General features: G+C 30.5%; 2 protein-coding genes across 3 annotated transcripts; one reads left to right on the top strand and one right to left on the bottom strand.

Annotated features, from left to right (window-relative positions):
- Positions 1-1,391: 1,391 nt before the first annotated feature.
- On the top strand, positions 1,392-17,988 carry LOC111292134 (DUF21 domain-containing protein At2g14520-like). Its single transcript, XM_089766488.1, has 10 exons — positions 1,392-2,536; positions 2,632-2,708; positions 2,800-2,883; positions 15,931-16,044; positions 16,125-16,211; positions 16,285-16,424; positions 16,505-16,592; positions 16,790-16,863; positions 17,249-17,621; positions 17,722-17,988. Exons 1-10 carry the CDS (start codon positions 2,359-2,361, stop codon positions 17,761-17,763), a joined length of 1,257 nt encoding a protein of 418 aa, XP_089622614.1. The 5' UTR covers positions 1,392-2,358; the 3' UTR covers positions 17,764-17,988.
- LOC111291828 (putative pentatricopeptide repeat-containing protein At5g65820) lies at positions 17,983-21,461 on the bottom strand. Of its 2 annotated transcripts, XM_089766487.1 has the most exons (3): positions 19,364-21,461; positions 18,996-19,062; positions 17,983-18,482 (listed from the first exon to the last, which is right to left on the bottom strand). In XM_089766487.1, the coding sequence occupies exon 1, from the start codon at positions 21,459-21,461 to the stop codon at positions 19,512-19,514; it is 1,950 nt and encodes a 649-aa protein (XP_089622613.1). In that variant the 3' UTR covers positions 17,983-18,482; positions 18,996-19,062; positions 19,364-19,511. The 2 variants fall into 2 exon arrangements, with proteins under 2 accessions (XP_089622613.1, XP_022739631.2); XM_022883896.2 differs by lacking the exon at positions 18,996-19,062.
- Positions 21,462-21,797: the final 336 nt, after the last annotated feature.

Consider the following 21,797-nt stretch of genomic DNA (forward strand, 5'->3'; position numbering starts at 1 on the left):
TTTTATATTCAATATGACTCAATCCATTTATTCATAAATTTAAATCGATCCACCTAAAAATAATTTAATAATTTTAATTTAGTATAATATTTTTAAAATATTATTTTTAGTATAAATTATATTTTAATTATACACAACAAATAATTACACATTAAATTTTATATCTCATATTCTAAGGTTGACATCTTAATTTATACAAATATAATATTTTTGTTAAGTTAATATCTTAATTAAAGTATTAAATAATATAATATATAAATTAAATTTAAAAAATAATAAAATATATATTATATATATCCGAGTTGAGTTCAGGTAGTACCACTTAAAACCCAACCCAACTCGACCTCTAATTTAAAAAAAAAAAATTCAACTCTATTGAATCAGATCGAATCAAAAATTATTAAATATGAATTATTTTATTATTTTTAATTATGATTTTTTTATTAATAAAAAAATAATATTCTTATTTTAGTATGAAAAAGGCTAAAGTTTACTTGTCATTAGAAAAAAATTTTACAGACATTAAAAATTGAATCTCAATTTTATTAAAATTAAATTATTAAAAAAATTGGGCGAATGATTTGGTAGATTTAAAAACCATTTTCCTTGGTCTTTAAAGAAAAATACTATTGTAACTAAAAAATAGAACAAAAAAAAAAAAAAAAGTCAGCCATATAAAACAAAACAAATGATTGATAAAACAAAAAGAGATGACCATGGAATTCAAAGTTTTGTTTGCTACATAATGTGGGAACCACAATGTTGTGTTTTAATAGGAGTTTAATAAAGAAAATTAATTTAATTAATTGATATATAATTGATTAATCCAATAATAAAAAATAAAACTAAATGATAAATTTTAATTAAAAATATTTTGATTAATCACTTTTTGTATTTTAGAGTTCACATTATATATAAAAGATGATAGATTAACTTACACAGTATAATTATTTTTTTAATTTACAAATTTTCAATTATTAATTTCAATAAATTTAATCCTTTAAATTTAGTGAAATCAATAATTAAAAAATACATAAAATTAAAAAAAAAACTTATATTATGTAAATTGATCATTTTTCATGTGTATATATATATATAATTTAAACAACAAAGGGTATAATTGAAACCCCAAGAGCCAAGACTTGAATTTCGTAGAGAAAAAAAAATCTAAGAATTAGTTTTAGGGAATAGATACCTCAAAAGATAGCAAATTCCATGAAATAATATGTAATGTCATTTGCATAAAATTCACCCCAACAAGTTGGGAATATAACATGAGGTTTAGATTTTAATTTATATTATTCATTCACTTATTATTTTTAAGAGGTGGATTCCTATAAGGTTAAGGTTCGATCCCAACAGTTGCAAATTTACCTTCCTTAATACCCCCTAGACTATAAGCTCATTTATACCAAAACAAGTTGTGACCAACCGATTCCTAGAATAATGTCATAACTCTTGGTTTTCGCTTGTGAGAATAATATTCCAGAACAAATTTTGGCCAATTTTAATCAAATTGCGGGTCATATTCCCCGCTACCTCTACCTTTTTGTTGCATATCCTAGCTGAGGCTACAATCTGAACGGGTCCTTTGATGCCTTGCTCCAGAAAAGAGCTTATAATTTAAGCAAGACAAGATATATGAATGTAGAAAAAAAAACAAAAAAAAAAAAAGTAACCTTTGTCTCCATGTAACAAAGTCAAAGTCCAGCATCAAGTCTTAGTGGCATCAACACTCCGCCATTGAAACTAAGCAAGCTCCTAAAGGTTTTAAATTATTTTTCTTTTCCTTTTTATTGGATAACAAACAAATTCTAAGATGACAAAGATTTTCTAGTTAACCCAGACTTAACATAGTGTCACTAACCTTTTAGCAAAAGAATCAAACCCCCTTGACTGTGGTCTTATGCAATTTTAGGGAAAAACAATGGGATGGACAAAACCCTTTAAGCAATCCCAAAGTGGTAATATTTTCAAGCTAGTACTTTTTCCTATAGAATGTGCATTTTGCAGTTACAGCTCCTTCATGTATAAATACATACCTTGAAGTGGTAAGGAAGTGGGTAATAGGGTAGAGATTTTATGTTTTCTTTAGCATAACTTGGCAGTGTGAAACAAAAGATGACAGAGTTTCAGAGAGCGTTCCAGCTTCCAACATACAAATCACCTGTTTCATATTGTTGTCTTGATCACCTTTCAATCTAACCATACAGAAAAAGAGTCGAATCTTATTTTATTCTGTCTTTATCTGTGGAATAAGTTCATTAATATAAACTTTCTAGTCTATGTATAGTAATGTTGCTGTCCTTTTTATCCGATCACAAACAAAAAAAAAAACCTAAGACAGAAAGGAAGTGAATGGCAATGGAGTATCAATGCTGCGAAACAGGGTTCGTTATTGGAATCATTATAGTTGCTAGTCTCGTGTTGTTTGCTGGGTTGATGTCTGGACTAACAATGGGGCTCATGTCTTTAAGCCTAGTTGATCTTGAAGTTCTTGCTAAGTCTGGAACACCTAGCGATAGTAAACATGCCAGTAATGATCTCCTATACCCGCTTTTATTTTTTGCAAATAAATTGCTTCTTCTTTAATGAGTTCCATTTGCTGTGTTTTTTATTGGTTTATGACAGCAAAGATACTTCCAGTCGTTAGAAGACAGCATTTGCTTCTGTGCACTCTATTAATCTGCAATGCGGCAGCTATGGAGGTATGAATTCTTTGAAGATGTTTTCATTTTCTATCCTGGTTTGACACTCACAGTAGAATGTTTCTACCTTTTGAGTTTGCTGGTTTTACAGGCCCTTCCAATCTTTCTGGACAGCTTGGTATCAGCTTGGGGTGCTATTCTTATTTCAGTCACCCTGATACTTATGTTTGGTGAGGTTAGTTTCATTTTAGGTTCTTAGTCTCATGTTTTAGGGATTGTTATAATATATAGATATGTAAATCTATAACTAGACTTAATAAAAAGAGTCGCCGTCAATCTTTTATCTAAGTGTGATTGGTTATCTAATGAATTTATCTTTTTAAGGAACTCTTAAGCTTGACTAAGGATACCTAAAGAATAGATTCTGGTCTACTAATTAGAATAGGACTCGAAAGTTTAATTACATATAGAGAAGGTTATAGCACCCCAACATGTTTATCTAAGGGACAAACCCGTTTTATTTTAAACTATCCTAAAGTTTATAGTTCTAATATTTTAATTTTGATATTTAAATATTGGATATAATTTTTAAGATTTTTCTATCAATCTAATAGAATTTTTAAAAATACTTCATCATCTCAAGAATATTCAAGAATCCCATTTGTTTTTTTTTAAGAGGTTTCATCATCAAAAAGCTTAATTAATTTTGTATTTTTTATTCGAAATACATCTAATTTTTTCATCATTTGAGCCAAAATTAAAAATGTTTTCTCATCTAAAATTTTTTAAATAATCATCCATTTATAATTATTAAGAATTTCATCCTCAAAATTTATTCTTTTATGTTTATTTTTATTTCTAAATTTTTCACCTTTTGGATCTATTTAAAAAATTTTCCTAAAAGTTTCATATCTAAATTTTTCATTATTTGGGTTTATTTAGAATTTAAACTCTTGTTAATTTCTTAATCTTTGAAAAAAAAAAACAATACAATAATTATTTTTTGAAGTCTCATTTAAATTCTTCTACTATTTGTTATGAATTTAAAAAAAAAAAAAAAAACCTTTCATCTAGAAACCTTATAAAAATTCAACAATTTGTGATTTTTTTTAAAGATTTTATCATTCGATAATTGTCAAATATTTTCACTTAAATTTTTAATTTTAATTTTTTTGTTTGGAAAATAATATAATTATTTTATTGAAATTTCATTTAAATTATATCATCATTCGGGTTAAATTTAGAAAAATTCTTTATTTAAAGATTTATTAGAAAATTTACCATTTGAAATTTCTAAAATTCTCATCATTAGATAATTATTAATTCAATCCCAAAATTTTTTATTAAATTTATATTTTTTATTATATATTTTTAAAATTAAAATTAATTATTAATTATTATTATTGAAACTTCATCTAAATTCTCCTCCATTTAGGTTAAATTTTAAAAAAAAATATTTCTCACATAGAAATTTTATATAAATTAACCATTTGTAATTTTTAAAAATTTTATCATCGGATAATTAATATTAATTCTGAAAATTTTACTAAAGTTTTATTTAATTTTATTTGTTATAATTATGTTCTAATTTTTCCTAAAAATTTATCATGCAGAATACTTTTTAAAATAAATAAATGAACAAATGATGAATAAAATAATAACATAAAACAAAAATAATAAAATAATAAAAAAACCATAAAAACAAATACCAAAAATAAAGAATCGACTCTGTTGGAGCTAAGGCATGGTTCGACTGCAAAGATGACGGATGGCTGAAATGGCTACTATTGGCTTGGCTTGGTTAGAGCTAAGAAATTGAAACATGGGTCATCTGATAGGTTTGCAGATCAAGCACTTGGATCGGGTCAGGCAACAAAAACAAACGAATCCTATGAGAATTTAAACACCAAAATGTCATTGTTTCAATCGGGTATAAAACCCAAATATTTTGCTTTTCTCCTCAAATTTTCCCAATCTTCTTTCTTCTCTTTCTTTTTTTTCTCTAATCTCTCTCTAAGATCGAGTGAACTCCAATTGAATATGCATCGAATTTTGAAACTGGAATGCCAAAAATTAGGAAATCTCATTGGAAAGTCATCAGAATCTAGGTATTGTCTTTAAAAAATTTAATAGATTCTAGAATTTTCTTGAAATTTATAAACTTCTCAAAAATCATTAATTGGACTTCAAAAAAACCAAACCAAACTTTTCCAATACTAAAACAAAATCTATGCCAAAAACTTTTTTAAAATAAATTTGGACTTGATTGTTTTCTCTATTTTTGCTTCTGATTTTTGTGTGTTCATTCTCTATTGATAATAAGTTTATTATAGGGACATTAAGAAATGTTTTTGATTGACTATGATTCAATTTTTAATAGAATTTTTGTATTATCATAAAAGTAGAATTTATCCTTTTACATATCAAATCCAATTCTAACTCTGATAACACCCATCTTTTTCACATTAATTCACAGCAAAACCTTTTTTGTTATTATTTTTTAAAATTTTTTAACAATTATCTTTTGTTACTTTTTACTATTATCCTAATATTTTAATACCTGATCTGATAATATATATATATAAGCTAAAGATAAATAAAAAATAATAATAACAAATAAATAAATAATCAACATCATATATATACAAAATGATAAAACCAAAATATGAAAATAAACAAATAAATAAATAAAATAAAATGAGTAATTGAGCTTAACTGCACTTGGTTTGGGCCCAATCGATTTAGGTTTGGATCAAATAGGGTGTCTACAGTTATCTTGTTTTACACATTTTTTGTACAATAGGAATTGTGCAAAGATATAAACAACTCATTACATCAAAGTTCACATTATTCACTTTTTTTTAAACCCTTTTTTTTTAAACGAACACTTAAACTTTTTGAATAGTATGAAAGCTCCTCCAAACAAAGACCTAGCGACTTTTAAAAAATAACTAAGACTTCTTTAAGCAGAGACATTCTCTAAACAAAGGCTTAACAACTTTTGAAAAAAAAATAAGCAAAGGTTTTTAACAATCATGCCGAGAGGTTTTACAAATCGTTCCTAATATTGAAAAAAGCTCATTTGAACAAAGGCTTCAAAATTAAAAAAAAAAAATTAGAAAATCTTTCTTGACCATGACTGATTTTCTTGAAATATCATTTTTCAAGAATTAGGATCTTACCTCAGAGGTTTCTTCTCAAATGAGAATTTGAAATTCTTTCACTGGAAAGTCTTTACATTTATCTTCTTTGTGTTGAATCTTACAATATCCCTATTTTCTAAATTCATGTACTAGACATTCCTAGATGCAACGCATGCTATGCAAATGTCAATTAATTAAATTTTTTTCGATTGTGGTACCACAGTTTTCAAGACTCTTTCTTTTGGATCTTGAACTCTTCCAACTTCAAACAATAAGACCAAATCAACTTAGTTCTCAATCATCTCCTTTTTCAATTGCTAGCACCCATATTTTTCTTTTTTAGAAATCTTTCTCTTTCTCTTCCAAATTCAGTGTCCTTACTAGGCTCTAAACAATTCATTTTTGTCTTTATCACTTTTAACCTTTCCAAGGTAACGTAAAGACCTTTCATACTATTATTCATTTATCAATCATTATTTTAATTTAAAAAAAAAATGCAATCACACATTTATTCCATTATAAGGTATTTAAGGGAAAAATTAAGCAGTAAATTAAGAATAAATGGTACATAATCATTAAAATAGAGATACAATGAACAAAATGAAATATCTCTTATTTAAAAAGAATGATAGGACAATTTTGGCCATTAACAATATAGAAGGGTTAAAGTTACAAAGATGAGTTATTAGGGTAACAATGCTCAAAATAAACAATCAAATCATCATGATAACACATTTTAAAGTTTTTTTAAAAACTCAACCACTTGATGCACCTAACAACTTAGAGCTTATTGAAACATGCTAGCCTTCATGTTAATGAGTTCCCAAATTCGATGCAATATTCTCATTATCTAAGCTACCTTTTTAAGTTTTTAACTTAGATGAATGCCTTTTTAACTCAAATCACCCTTTCGAGTTTTCAATTTGAACTCTTATTATTTTATTTTCATTCATTGTTTTCTTTTTTTTTCTTTTTTTAAGCATAGTATTTTTTCACAACATTAAAATTTATAGGATTGGGTAAATAATCTCCATCCATTTTTGTTAATATCAGGGCTCCACCAGAAAAAGCTCTTTTCACAATATATGGCATTTTTCATTTTGGAGTTCACTTTTCTCTATTATCATGCTGGCTTGAAAGAATTTTTTTTCTTAAAACCAACTCTCATTTTCAAAAGCAACGAGGTCAAGCCTTTTATCATTAGCCCTCATCATTTTTTTTATATAGCTGACCATAACATAGTGCTGTCAATCTTTTCTCTTTAATGAAATTCAATTGTCATAACACTCTCGAATTCATTTAACCTCTTCCAATCCAACTTCCTTTAAAACTCTTAAAGATGAGATTTTTACTTTCACTGATAACATAACTTTCATCATATATGCCAAAAAAAAAAAAATGAGGTTACTTAGTAAAGGTATGTATTGATGTTCGATAAGCATACATAGTAAATAACAATTTCTCATGCCAGTCTTTATAGGTTTCGACCATCTTATCAAGAATTCTTTTTATATTCTTGTTTGCCGCTTTAACTATTCCATTTATTTTTGAACGATATGGCACCGAATTACAATACTCAATCTTGTATTAGGCATATTTTTCCTTCATCATCTTACTATTCAGATTCTTGCCATTATCTAAAATGATTCTCTTTGAAATTTTATATCTACAAATAATCTCTTTCTTTATGAACTTGTAAATCACAAATCTTGTCATACTTCTAAATGAAGCTATTTTCACTAATTGGAGGCCTTCGGAGTAATAGGACCAATAACATTCATACCCTACATGGAGAATGATAGAGTGGTGCCAAAACATGTAAAGCAGTAGGTGGAGTATGGATTTTATTAACATAGATTTGGCACTTATGGTATTTTCGAGCATAATCGATGTAATCGCTTTCTATTATCAACCAATAGTACCTAGCCCTTATGATCTATCTGGCTATCATATGTCTATTTGTATTTGCTCCACATATTCTATCTTGCACCTTCTTAATAATCTTTTTTGCCTCAGTCGTATTTACACATCTCAATAATACTTGATCATAGCTTTTTTTATACAAAACATCACCATCTAGAAAAAAACTCATAACAAATCTCCTAATGATTTTTTTATCATTCTTAGTTGCATGGTCTGGGTATTACTAATTCTTAATGTATTGTAAGATATCATAATACCATGGCTTATCATTATCTTCTTCTCTTACATTAGAACAATGAGCTGAAACATCTTTAACATCTAGTTAAATAGACTGAATATCAGTGTTATCATCAATTCGGATCATTATTATCAAAGTAACCAAGGCATCAATAATCAAATTTTCTTTATGAGGTAAATGATCAAACTGAATATCTTCAAACTGCTTGATCAACTCTAAGATATACTTATGATATAGGATGAGTTTTGAATATTTCGTTTTCCATTCTCTTTTTTCATTGATATATGATTAAAGTTGAGTCTCCAAACACTTTTGGTACTTTAATCTTTTTATCTATAGTAGCTTGTAAATCCAAGACATAAACTTCATATTCAACTATGTTATTAATGCAATTGAAATTCAATTTCACCGTTATAGGATAATAACGTTCTTCAAAAAAGATCAAAATTACCCTAATCATGTGCCTTAAGGCATTGGCAGCTTCATCAAAGTACATTTTTTAAGATTTTTTATAGTGTTTTTCCTCCTCAAATTAGGAAATAACCATCAAATCTTTATCAAGAAAGTCTAACCTTATCGGCTCATAATCTTCGATAGCATGATCTGTGAATTATAACACTTTTTTAATTATTTTTTGGCTTACATATACTATCATATGCCAAGAGCATTCCCTGCCATCTTGTAATCCTTCTAGACAATGAAAGCTTCTATAAAATATATTTGATTGGATCTAATTTTGCTCTATGCCGGTAGGATGATAGAGTATATACTGTCTGAGTCTTTTGATGATCTAAACTAATGCACAACACATCTTCTCTAAAGAGGAATACTTAGACTCATATTCTGTGAACTTCTTACTCAAATAGTAAACGGCTCATTTTTCTCTAAAGAGGAGTCTTGATCTCTTTCAATTTTTTTATACAATGCTTTCAGTCCTCATTTAAAGCATTTACATTATGATTGGGCAATGGATTACCATTAACATTTGGAATCATTATTTCACCTGTATCAAAATTTATCATTTCATTTTTGATCAATCGTTGTCCCTTATGCTTTAAAGTGATGCAATTCTAATAGAATGACTAGCAATTCCATAGTGGTAGTCATAATGAGCTTAGAATCATACCACTTGGGATAGAAGGCTTAAGTGGCTCTAAACAGCTAGGAAAAATTAAGTGGTTATTATAAAGCACTTGATATAGCTCCGTATAGGTCGTGGGGATTGGATAAAATATGGGTTTTTCTCAATTATTTCATGGCTTTCATAAACCATTTATTGGGTTAGTAAGACGAATTGAAGGTCTCGCAAGAGGTTGGGTGTTAAGACTATACATACGAGTTTATGGTCTAAAAATTGGTTAGTATGCAGATTGGTAGAATGGTTATGGGATTAGCTGGTATTGGTATGGTGAGGTATTATTTACAGTAAAATAGTATGTGGAGCAAGCTTATGGTAGATAGGTTTGGTAATTTCAAAACGGCTATTTTTCAAAGCTTATATCTTAAGCTTCAGTCTCTTTCTTCTTAAGTGCTTTTCTAATAGAAGCTTCATTTCCTTTCAACTTGCTATTCTTAATGACATTCTCAATGATTTCACCTAAGATAATCATGTTGGTAAAATTTTTAATTACATTTCTTATCATCTTTTCATACTAAAGAGATTTTAAAGTACTTACAAACAATATTGTAGATTATTTCTCAGTTAAAGATGACTAAACTTGAGTAGCTATGTCCCTTTACCTTTGGGTATACTCTTTAAACGATTCGTCACCTTCTTCCTCATATTCTATAAGAAAAAATGATCAAGAGCTAAATTTATTGTATACTAATATTGATTGATGAAATCATGAGCTATCTCACTTTAGAAGTGAATGCGGGTCCTATCTAGCTGAACATGCCATCTAGTAGTAGAACTAGTAAAGTTATCTTGGAATACGTGCATTAGTATCTTTTTATTATTAGCATAGGTAGTCATTTTTAAATAGTACATGATAATATAAGTCATCAGACACTTTGTACCATCATCTTTTTGAACTCTGAAACTTTGAATTTAAGAGGAATAATGACATCTGAGAATAAACAGAGCCCAACAGCATTGATGAATCCATAAAACCAATTTTCTCTACTACTCGTAACATTTCTTCAAGCATATTCATCTTTTTATCAGTTATTGAGTTCCTTAGCAACTCAACCATTTTTGTTTTTAATTTTGCCTTCTTTTTTGGATCATCTAAATCAGGGACTTGGATGGTTCTTAGGTTTTCTCCTAAAAAACTGGATAAATATAACTTTAAAACTGACCTTAGGTAGTAATAGATTGTATTCTTGGGTTAATGTATAGATAGGTCTTAGGGAAATTTGCTCGTACACCTTGAGAAGGTTAGCCTTGATAAGGGCTGAATCTTAGAGGGTATAGAGGATCAATTACATACTGCCCATAATACTTTGGCTAACTTAAAGCTTTTTTCACCCCTTTTTTTATGTAGCTTATTCAAGGCTTCTAGAATTTTATCCAACTCTTTTTTGAGCTCTTCTTGGGTTTTCTTAATCTTGTCAAAATGATTAGAGTTTTTTTGTTCCATTTATTTAACTCGAACTCTAGTATTGTATTGGTAGTGAATAGGGTTTTTGGACGATGAAACTATCCTTGAACCTTAAGTACTACAATTGTTAATTAAAAGACTTGTTTATGACTTAATGTGAAGAATAAAAGACTAATTATGAATGCAATGCATGAGATATGATGCATGAAAGATGATATTTTCCATTTGAAGAATTTTTAACAAAAATAAACTTTCATTTATTCCACAAAAGTTTGTTTGTATAAAATATATTATTCTTAATTTGAAAAGACATTTGACTTGTTCGTATTGGTCATTGGCTTTTTCAATAAAGTTCAACAAATGTTGTTTATGCTTTCTTGTTAAGGTGATTACTTCTCTAAGACATTTAGCCTCTTTAGCCATGTCTCATACCTTGATTATTGCCTTGTTAATCTGGGTTATAAGATACTTTATGTACCTCTACCATCTTAAGTTTTCTCTTTTGCTACATCAAACTTGATATGTTAACTCCCTATGCTTTTTTATGAGTACGACGATGTGATTTCCTTGCTCATTCAATCTCTATTTCAAAACTTGAATATATTCTCTAAGTGCTTCATTCTTTTTTTGAGATTCAACACATTCATCTTCCATCTACGAATACTCTCTTTTTAATATTTCATTATCACACTTCAAATTAGTGATGTTTATCTTTTTGGCTTCCGATTGAATGCACAGTTTTTTACGCTCTTAATGTGATTCCATCAATTCATTAAGGGTAGTGTCACATACCTTAGCCATATTTTAGGCCATTGCCCCTTATTTTTCTACCTCAATAGTCGTCTTCTTGCATTTTTGGTGCAACTCTAACAAGTTGCTAATAGTTATGTCTTGTTCTTTAATGGTTTTCATCATCTTGGCCTCTTGTTTCATTGTTTTTTCCTTCATTCTTTTTTTTTGTAAGCTTTTGGATTTCTTATTTCAAATTATCTCTCTTAAACTCAAACTTTTTTATTGTAAGTTCCAATTCTGATGTACCTCTTCTATATGTTGTTTCACTGACTAACAAGAATCTTTAGAAGTGAACATAATTTTTTTTACCCTTTTTGGCTCTTTATATCACATATCCTAGGGTGACTCTATTAGTGAAAGACCTAGGACTCACCTTCTTGGGATTCTTCCAAGCCTTACTCATCTTATCCACCATTTGCAGCATTTTTGGCTCACTATATAAAAAATTTGATTAAGTGAGCTTGTGTGTCATAGGGACAAACTACTCAGTCTCGAACTATCTTCATACCATGAGTGGTGCATAAATTGTTGCTCTTTATAAACTTAAAAGTGGGACCCCAGTCTTATCTTTGCACTGATATAACATCAGTTCACGATTCATCTATGTGACTATCCATTTTACCTTAGTACAAGTAATACCTTGTAATAAAACCATCCATCCCTTTTTAGATTTGGGTTTTTAGCCATTCACTCTTACAGAAGTCCTTGATTAGGGTTTGATTGCAGAACTAAAGCTTCAAGAATGCATTCTTTTTCCACTCAAAATGACTTTTATTCATAAATATAGCAATGGTACACATCCGATAAAACTTTTTTCCTCTTTTAATGACAATAATTCAGGGATCTAATTGTTCCTGCTAAGATTATATATGAGGGGTTGCAATCTTTTTCTACATGCCAGAAGAAATCAATCACTTCTATCTCAATATGACCTAAGATCCTAGGAAAAATCACCATGCCATATACCACCAAAGCAAATGTATCCAACATTTGGTCATCATTCAGATGTTTTGTGATGAAATCATGTAAAAACTCCCAAGGCAAACAAATATGGTTACTTCTTTCTTGAACTTATACATTTACATCTTCTTTTTAACCCTCATAAGATCAGTTAATTTCTTATGACATGCTGGTTTTTGCCTTTCAACATATATCTTATCTAATTTAAAATGCAAACGCATCAATGTAGAGTACTTATTTATAATCAATGTCATGTCTACCTCATTGAAGATGAAACACCTATATGAAAGATCCCAACATTGGATAACTGCTCTAATGAAAGAGTTTTCAACTACTATTGAAAGGAGAAATGTAATATAACCATACTTTTTGCAGAAAGCTAACTCTTTAAACTGACTCATACTCTTTCATATCTCTAACAACTCTTTCAAGTTATTTTGCTTGAGGCATAAATGAACTTCCTTTGGTAAAGTAGAGATATAGTTTAGTGGTAACTCATATTTGACAAAGGTAGATGAGGCACAAACCAAATGATTTGTGGACTCCATGAAAGTTTTTTATGAAAATAACTTCAGGGCAATTTTTATATGCAATATTTACACATGTTTTATGAATATTTAAAGAAAATAAACAAGTAAAAAAATTGGTTCATTTCAACATCATGGAAACATAAAACCAAATTAGTTAGCGCATAGGAAGCAGATAAAATAGCAAGATTCTTAAACTTTGGTTTAATTCTAAAAGGTACAAAGAAACATGGCTCTAATTATGGGTTAGGCTATATAAGATCAACTATATATGGTTCAAGTTAAATCTAAAGGTTCTCAAATTATTTCTTACATCATTGTCCATCATAGATTAGTAATGTATTCTAATTCTCCACCATTATAGGTTACAAACGAAAAGGGTTCAATTCGAGTGAGAGTGTTTTGCTAACCCAGGTAAAGACATGAAATCTCACTAGAACATAGGTACTTTTTTCTCCTAGGGGCTCGAGCTCGGGAGTAAAGCTCAAATTATACAAATGCAAGTGAATGATAGAATATGGTACAATTATAAATAGATAAAACATTTAAAGGAAAAAAAAAATCTTAATTTTAACTTAGGCTTTGGTTAACACAAGTTTACTGACCTAACTTTCGACATCCCCAGTAGAGTCGTCAAACTGTCATAACATATAGATTCATAAATCTATAGCTAGACTTAGTAAGATAAGTAGCCACCAATCTTTTATCTAGGTGTGGTTGGTCACCTAATGAATATATCATTTTAAATAGTTCCTAAGCTTGATTAAGGGTTCTTAAAAAATAGGTTCTAGTTTACTAACTAAAACAGGATTCGTAAGGTCAATTACATATGAGAAAAGTTATAACACCCCTACATGCCTATCCAATGGGCGGTACTATTTTATTTTAAACTATCCTTAAGTTCATAGTTTTAATGTCTTAATTTTGATATTTAAATATTATAGATAAATTTTAATATTTCTTCATCAATCTAGTAGAATTCTTAAAAATACTTTCTTACATCAAAAGTATTCAAGAATCTCATTTATTTTTTTGAAGAGGCTCCATCGTCAGAAAGCTTAATCAATTTTTTTTTTATTTGAAATACATCTAATTCCTCCACCATTTGGGCCAAAATTAAAAATATTTTCTTACCTAAAAATTTTTTAAATAATCATTTATTTACGATTTCTAAGAATTTCATCCTCATAATTTTTTTTTATTTCTATTTTTAAACTTTTCAGTATTTTGGTATATTTAGAAAAATTTTCTACAAGTTTCATTTCTAAATTTTTCACCATTTTGGTTTATTTAGAATTTAAACTCTTATTAATTTCTTAATCTTTGGAAAGAAAATAATACGATAATATTTTTTGAAGTCTCATTTAAATTTTTTTCACAATTTGGAATCAATTTAGAAAAAAAAAATTTTCACCTAGAAGTCTTATAAAAATTCAACAATTTGTGATTTATCTTGAGATTTCATCTTTGAATAATTGTCAAGTGTTTCACCTAAATTTTTAATTTTTAATTTTTTTTTAAAAAAATACAATTACTTTTATTGAAATTTCATCTAAATTATTTTACTGTTTAGGTCAAATCTAGATAAATTCCTCATCTAAAAATTTTTAAAAAAATTTACTATTTGAAATTTCTAATATTCTTATCATTGGATAATTGTTAATTCAATCTCAAATTTTTATTAAATTTTTATTTTTATTAATTTTTTTTAAATTAAAAATTAAAAATAAATATTAATTATTATTATTGAAAATTTATCTAAATTCTTCTCCATTTTGGTTAAATTTAAAAAAAAAATTCTTACATAGAAATATTATAGAAATTAACCATTTCTAATTTCTAAAAATTTCATCGTTGGATAATTAGTATTAATTCTCAAAATTTTACTAAAGTTTTATTTTATTTTATTTGTTATAATTATGTTTTGATTTTTCCTAAAAATTTATCATGCAAAGTACTTTTTAAAATAAATAAATAAATGAATAAAATAATAACATAAAACAAAAATTAAAAATTAAAAAATCATTAAAACAGATACCAAAATAAAAAACCAACTCGACTGGAGCTAAGGCATGGCTTAGCTATAGAGATGACGGGCAACTACTACCGGCTCGGCTCGACTCAACTGGAGTTAAGAAATTGGAACACAATTCATCTGATGGGTTTACGAGTCAAGTGCTCAGATTGAGTTGGCAACAAATACACGTTGATCCTATAAAAATTTAAACACCAAAACGTCATCGTTTCAGTAGGGTATAAAAGCCAAATATTTTGCTTTTCTCCTCAGATTTCCCTAACTCTTTCTCTTCTTCTTTTTTTCTCCAATCTCTCTCTAAGATTGAATGAATTTTGATTAAATATGTGCTTGATTCTGGAAACTGGAACACTAAAAACTAAAAAATCTCGCCACAAAGTCATTGGAATTTAGGATTGTCGCCAAAAAAATTCAATAGATTCTAAAAAATTTTAGAATTTTTCAAAATTTTATAAAACTCCTCAAAAATACCAATTAGACCTTAGAAAAACCAAATCAAACTTTTTCAATACTAAAACAAAATCTCCACCAAAAACTTTTCTAAATTAAATTTGAACTTATTGCTTTCTCTATTTTTGCCTCTTATTTTTGTGTGTTTATTCTTTGTTGATAACAAGTTTATTTATAAGGACACTTAGAAGAGTTTTGGATTCACTGTGATTCAATTTTGGACAAGATTTTTGTATTATCATAAAACTAGAATTTATCCTTTTACAAATCAAATCCAATTCTAACTTTGATAACATCCATATTTCTCACATTGATTCACCGGCAAAATATTTTTTTATTATTATTATTTTAATATTTTAAGAATTAACTTTTATTACTTTTTACTATTATCGTATTATTTTAATACCTAATCTAATAATATATATATATAAAAGATAATTAAAAAAACTAATAAAAAATAAATACATAATCAACATCATATATGTTCCAAAGGATAAAACCAAAACAATGAAAATAAATAAATAAATAAAATAAAATAAGTAATTAAGTTTAACCCTACTTGATTTGGGCTCAATCAATTTAGGTCCGAACTAAATAGGATGGCTTCAACTTGCCAAATGCTTCCTTTCAGTTTTGTACATCTACCTCTTGCTATTCTCCTTGCAATCCAGATTATTCCCCAAGCAGTTTGTACCCGATATGGTTTGGCCATTGGTGCAAAAGTTGCTCCGTTTGTTCAAATTCTTGTTTGGATTTGTTTTCCAGTTGCATATCCAATAAGCAAGGTGAAAATTCATTTGAAGTTTTCTCACCTTAAGTTCTGTACTTGACAACCCATATCTGACTACTGCTTCTGTTTTATTAGCTATTAGACCTTCTCCTGGGGGAAGGGCATGAGGCTCTTTTCCGCCGTGCTGAGTTGAAAACGCTTGTTGATTTGCATGGTAATGAGGTACGAAGAGGCCCTTAACTATGAATCGAATCAATCAATAGCAGCAAAGGTACACATTCTGACTTTTTTGTAGGCTGGCAAAGGTGGAGAATTGACACGTGATGAGACAACAATCATAGCAGGAGCTCTTGAACTAAGTGAGAAAACAGCAATGGACGCAATGACTCCTATATCAGAAACGTTTGCAGTCAATATCAATGCTAAATTGGACAGGTACGAAGAGCCTCGATAAAGAAAATTAAGTTGTATTTACTAGATGCATTAACTACTATCTGCATTATAAGAACATGCAGGGATGTGATGAAGTTGATTATGGAGAAAGGGCATGGCAGGGTACCTGTTTACCATGAGCGTCTAGAGAACATAATTGGACTTATTTTGGTAATTTTCATTGATTTATACAGCATTTTGTGACAATTTAATTTCTCTGTTATCACTCATTCAGAAACCTTGAAAATCATCAAATTCTTGCTGCAAACTCATCTCTTGTTGTTAACTTGTTATCTTTTCTGCTCGTCAGTCCAATGAAAATGGTATGCAGTGTCAGAAGTTCACTAATTATCTAGTCGTAATATTAGGTGAAGAACTTATTAACCATCCATCCAGCTGATGAGGTGCCTGTAAAAAACATCACCATTCGCAGGATTCCAAGGTAGTTTACTTATCCTGAGCTACATACACAAATACAATGGGTAAAGATATGCATAATAAGATCTTGTTTGAGGAAGTACGAGTGAGAAACCTAACTATTAAAGCAATGTTTTTTCCTTTTCTGGAACCTAAAATTGTGATACTCAATTGTTCTGAGTTACCTTCTAAAAAGTCCATTATATGCACTGACCTGAATTATGAAGAAATTATCAAAAAGAAGGCATGCACCAGTCCTGGACCATGGATGTATGGCAGCAGAATCTCACATCTATGGCTTTCATTGATTAGAGATCCAAAACATAATGAAAGTAATAAAATTGTAATTTGCTAAACCAAGCACAAGATCACATTGACTGACATTTTAATATTTGTATTGTGTGTGCTAGGGTTCCTGAGACAATGCCTTTATATGACATACTAAATGAGTTTCGGAAAGGTCACAGCCGTATGGCTGTTGTTGTGAAGCAGAACAATAAAACAGAGCATACAGCCTGTGAACACTTGAACAGAGATGTGAAGGTGGACATCGATGGTGAAAAGCATCAACCAGGGAAATATTTATCAAGCAAAAAAACAATCAATAAGTGGAAGAATTTAGATGGAAATTCACAGAGAGCATCCTCCAAAAGCAAGAAATGGGCAAGGGGCTTCCACACAGAAATACTGCAAATCAATGATGCTTCACTCCCTGTGAACAATGGAGAGGGGGAAGCTACTGGTATAATAACGCTGGAAGATGTTATTGAAGAGCTCTTGCAAGTAAGTCTAATAAACTTTTTTTCTAATGAATTTTCCTCCATCGACTCTCAAAGCAGGAAATATACATATATATATGGCCCTACTATTTTTTCCCATGCAGGAGGAGATCTTTGATGAGGCAGATCATCGTCATGAAAGTTAAATGATATCTCCATACAGGTAGCAAACTACAGAAGGCACAAATCTACAGAAAGGAAGAAGAATTTCAATTTCATTATGCATAGCATAATCGGAAACCAACAGATTTGAATATTGGAAGGAAGTATTTTGTATTCTACTATTCATTGTTTGCCAATTAAGATGATTGCTAAAGTTGGGCAACGTAAAATTGATGAACTGAAGAACAACATACTTGAGAATAGCAGAATACCAAGCAGTTCCTTAAATATTGAAATTAATAGTAAAATTAATTCTACTAGTACTCAAGTTCTCAACTATCCCATCTCAAAAAAAAAAAAAAAAAAAGTTCCCATAAAATAGGCATAGTTTAGAATGTTGGTTGCCCCCAAGAATAAGCTTTGCTTGATTTTCAAAATTTATCAGCATAAGTGGATATGGAACCAGTAGCAGAATTAACGAATGGAAATCCTTCGTTCCCTTGCTTGGGAAAAAAAAAAAAACAGCGGTTATGGCACATTTTCTAACCATCTCAATAATAAAAAAGTTATCTCCCATCACTTGTTGGAAGAATCAATGAGCACACACAGTTTTGCTCCATCTTGAATGATGACACCGATGAAAGAGGGTTTGCAAAGCAACAGCCACCCTGCTGGGTTGTTTCACGAACACAATTTATGTACAAGCTCAGTAATGGTCTAAGATTTGCATCAACATGTGGAGTAAATATGACTATAAGTTCTCCTGAAAGAAAAAAGTAAAGTTATTGATCACAAAGGTGTCATTTTTCTAAAGAAAAGATTCGTAATACACCATAATAATCTCCATATAAGAAAGGTATCTGGGGGCAGAACTAAAATATGAGAAGGAAAACACACAAGTCAAACAATTTAAGATTAAAAAAAACCAGCTTAACTTGACTCCAGAAAACTATGCAGGGTAACCTTCATCCTCATGTATAGTGTAAATGAGGGAAATCAAAATGAAGAACATTCCTAGTAGAGGAACCAAACTTAATATAGAATGCTATGGAATGATAATGATGAAGAGGGTTAAGGAGCCACCAAACTCAATACTAAACCACAAATCATTTTTATTGTTTGATCATCTTGCCTTCAAACAATCCATCTTACGAACATGTGCAACTTCTTTTATTTCCAAAGAATGTGATTGAAAATTGAATTATTGATAATTTCTGGTTAATCTAGTGGGTGGCGTCATATGAAAGGGTTAGTTCCAGAAGATGTAGTGACATACTTGCCACTTCTCGACCATTGGTTTGCAAACTCCTTTTGCTACGATTCTGCTGTACTTCCACATGCCACTAAAATATACAGCAAAATAAGAAATAAAATAAAAACACATTTTCCCTCACATACAATTACTAATACTAGCTATAATATGTTGCATGACCACTTCCACATAATCAGAAAAAAGCTACCAAATCATCAATGATTCTAGGCCTGATGAGAATTCAATGGCAACCCAGCCAAGTCTTGAATAAAAAATATTTCTAGGAAGGAGGCTATGTAATAAATAGGACAAGCACCAAAAAGGTAGTGACAATGCGCAAGATAAAATACTTAAAATCTAAAAGCAGCAATCGTGGGGTTCTTTCCAACTACCTTTACAAGTTAACTGCTTCTAAACAATATAGAGGCTCCTCACTTCTCCAATTCATAACAAATGCAAATCCCATTGCTGTCTGAGAAGCAATCTATCCAATATTTCTGAGAGCGGGTTCACTACTTGAGAAATGGACTTGCACTGAAACTACAAAATGTCAGCTCTACTACGGGACCCACCCCACCGACGTCGACGAGCCCTCCTCTTTCTACCATCTGCTTTTTCCTTTACTTTTTCTTTTAAGTCTCTCTCTCCCCGACGTTTATACATCTTAAAAGTGATCTCTCTATCTGCAGCCATCTTCCTTACCTTCTCAGTAATCTCTGCTGCGATCTGCCTGTTATACAGTTTCCTCAGGCCCCTCATGAGCTTTGCAAAAGTATCCGGCTGTGGCATTAGATCCGCATCCATCATTTCCAGACAATATGAACAGGCCTCCTTCACATGCCCCTTTGAGAAAAGGGCGTGAATCCATATTGTCCATGCAGACACATTAAGTTCACATCCTTTACAGACGATACATCTCCAAATATCTTTGGCCATTTCAAGCTTCTCAGCTCTCAACAAAGAATTCAACAAATCCTTCAAAATCCCATATTGAGGAACACAAAAAAGACCTCTTCCAACCATTTCTTTAAAATACTCACAGGCTTCAATCATACACCCTTGCCCAATAAAACCATGTATCATAACAATAAAACTATCAACTCCAGGACTAAATCCACTTCCTTCCATCTCATTCCAAACTCGTACAGCTTCATTCACTTCCTCTAACTTGCAAGCTAATCGAATAATCACATTATAAATACCAGCATCAGGAACACAACCAATCTTCCTCATCTCCTCTATCAACTTCAAACACTCTTCTATCTCTTCCTTCTTCTCATGAGCCAACATAATATGCAAATAAGTCAACGAATTTGGCATAAGCCCTTTTGTTATCATCCTATCCAAAACCTCATAAGCTCTCTCAACCTTCCTCCACTTACAAAACCCACTTATCAGAGTGGTATAAGCCACAACATCACCTTGACAACCATTTTCCTCCATTTCAGCAAAAACCCTCATCGCTTCTATCATTCTATCAGCCTTACAAAGCCCTTGAATCACAATGGTATAGGAACTCGCATTCGGGTCAATCCCTTTCCTCCTCATTTCTTTCAACAAATCAAAAGCATCCCCCATTTTGTTTCCTAAAACATACCCACTTAACAAATTGTTATAAACCACAATATCCGGCTCAAAACCGGCTTCTTTCATTTGAACCAACAAATGTCTAGCTTCCAAAATCTTCCCTTCTTTACACCAACCATACAACAAAGAAGTAAAATGCTTTAAATTCGGCTTAAATCTTACCTTCATTTCCTCAAAAATCAAAGCTGCTTCTTTTACATTCCCATTTTTGCATAAAGCATCTAATAAAGAGCCAAAGACGGCATCATCTTGTGGGCAGCCGTACTTTGGCATTTCATCAAACACTTCGATGGCTTTTTTAACCATTCTTGAAGAAGCGAACCTTCTTATCAAAACAACAAATAATTCCGCCGTAAGGAATTGGGGATTTTCCTTTTTGATTTCTTCAATTAAGGCCCAAACGGCACCGAATTGTCTCATTTTGCCTAAGATTTTAATCATTGCTCTGTAAATTTCATAGCTTGGGTGATAGCCAGGTTGTTTCGAAGCCCAAGTGAAGAATTTGAAACCTAAATTACCGGCATCGCCACAACGGTTCAAAACTCGTTCGGTTAAACCGTGACGGTAAACAATGCCGGACTGCTGTAAAGCGAGGTTTAGTTTGGGAACTCGAGTGTGGAATTTTCGGAGGATTCTATAGATTTTTTCGACATCGGAGGCAAAGTCGTCGGTATGTTGGTCGTTGTCGGCTTTAATGTTGGATTGTTCGGGTTCCAAAGTAACTAAACCGAACCCAGGTTTTGAATTGGTGGAGAGAAGGGTGTTGTTGTTTTTGTTGTTGCTGTCGTCGTTGCCGTTGTTGTTGGGAATGATGTGGAAGTGCTGGGCGTTTGGATTCAAGAAGAGTGACAGACAACAGCGTTTAAGGATAAGAGAGAGCGTTATGGAAGAGAACCTGAGCATCGTTTAATGTTGTTTGCGAGGATTAAGCTATTTATCAGCAGATGTTCACATTTTCTCGGAGGGGAAAGTTTCAGAACGGTGAAGACTGAAAGACAGGAAAAAAATGAGAGAGAGAGCCAGCCCCAGGAATCCATGGCTCAAAAGCTCGCCAACCATTCGGACGGGCTCGAACTCTTGAAATTGTGAACTTTTGGGCCAGATTAGAGCTTCCGCTCCCAATCTTTTTTAGCTTGAGTTTTGATTTTCTGGGCCCAACTTGGAAAAAATAATCTAAAAAGCAAAACAACATTGATATAAAGAATCCTGCTCCGAGAGAAAATGAGAAAAGATGGAAAT

This window comes from Durio zibethinus, chromosome 10, assembly GCF_047325235.1.
Source record: "Durio zibethinus cultivar Kanyao isolate XHJ-2024 chromosome 10, ASM4732523v1, whole genome shotgun sequence".
NCBI classification, from domain to species: domain Eukaryota; kingdom Viridiplantae; phylum Streptophyta; class Magnoliopsida; order Malvales; family Malvaceae; genus Durio; species Durio zibethinus.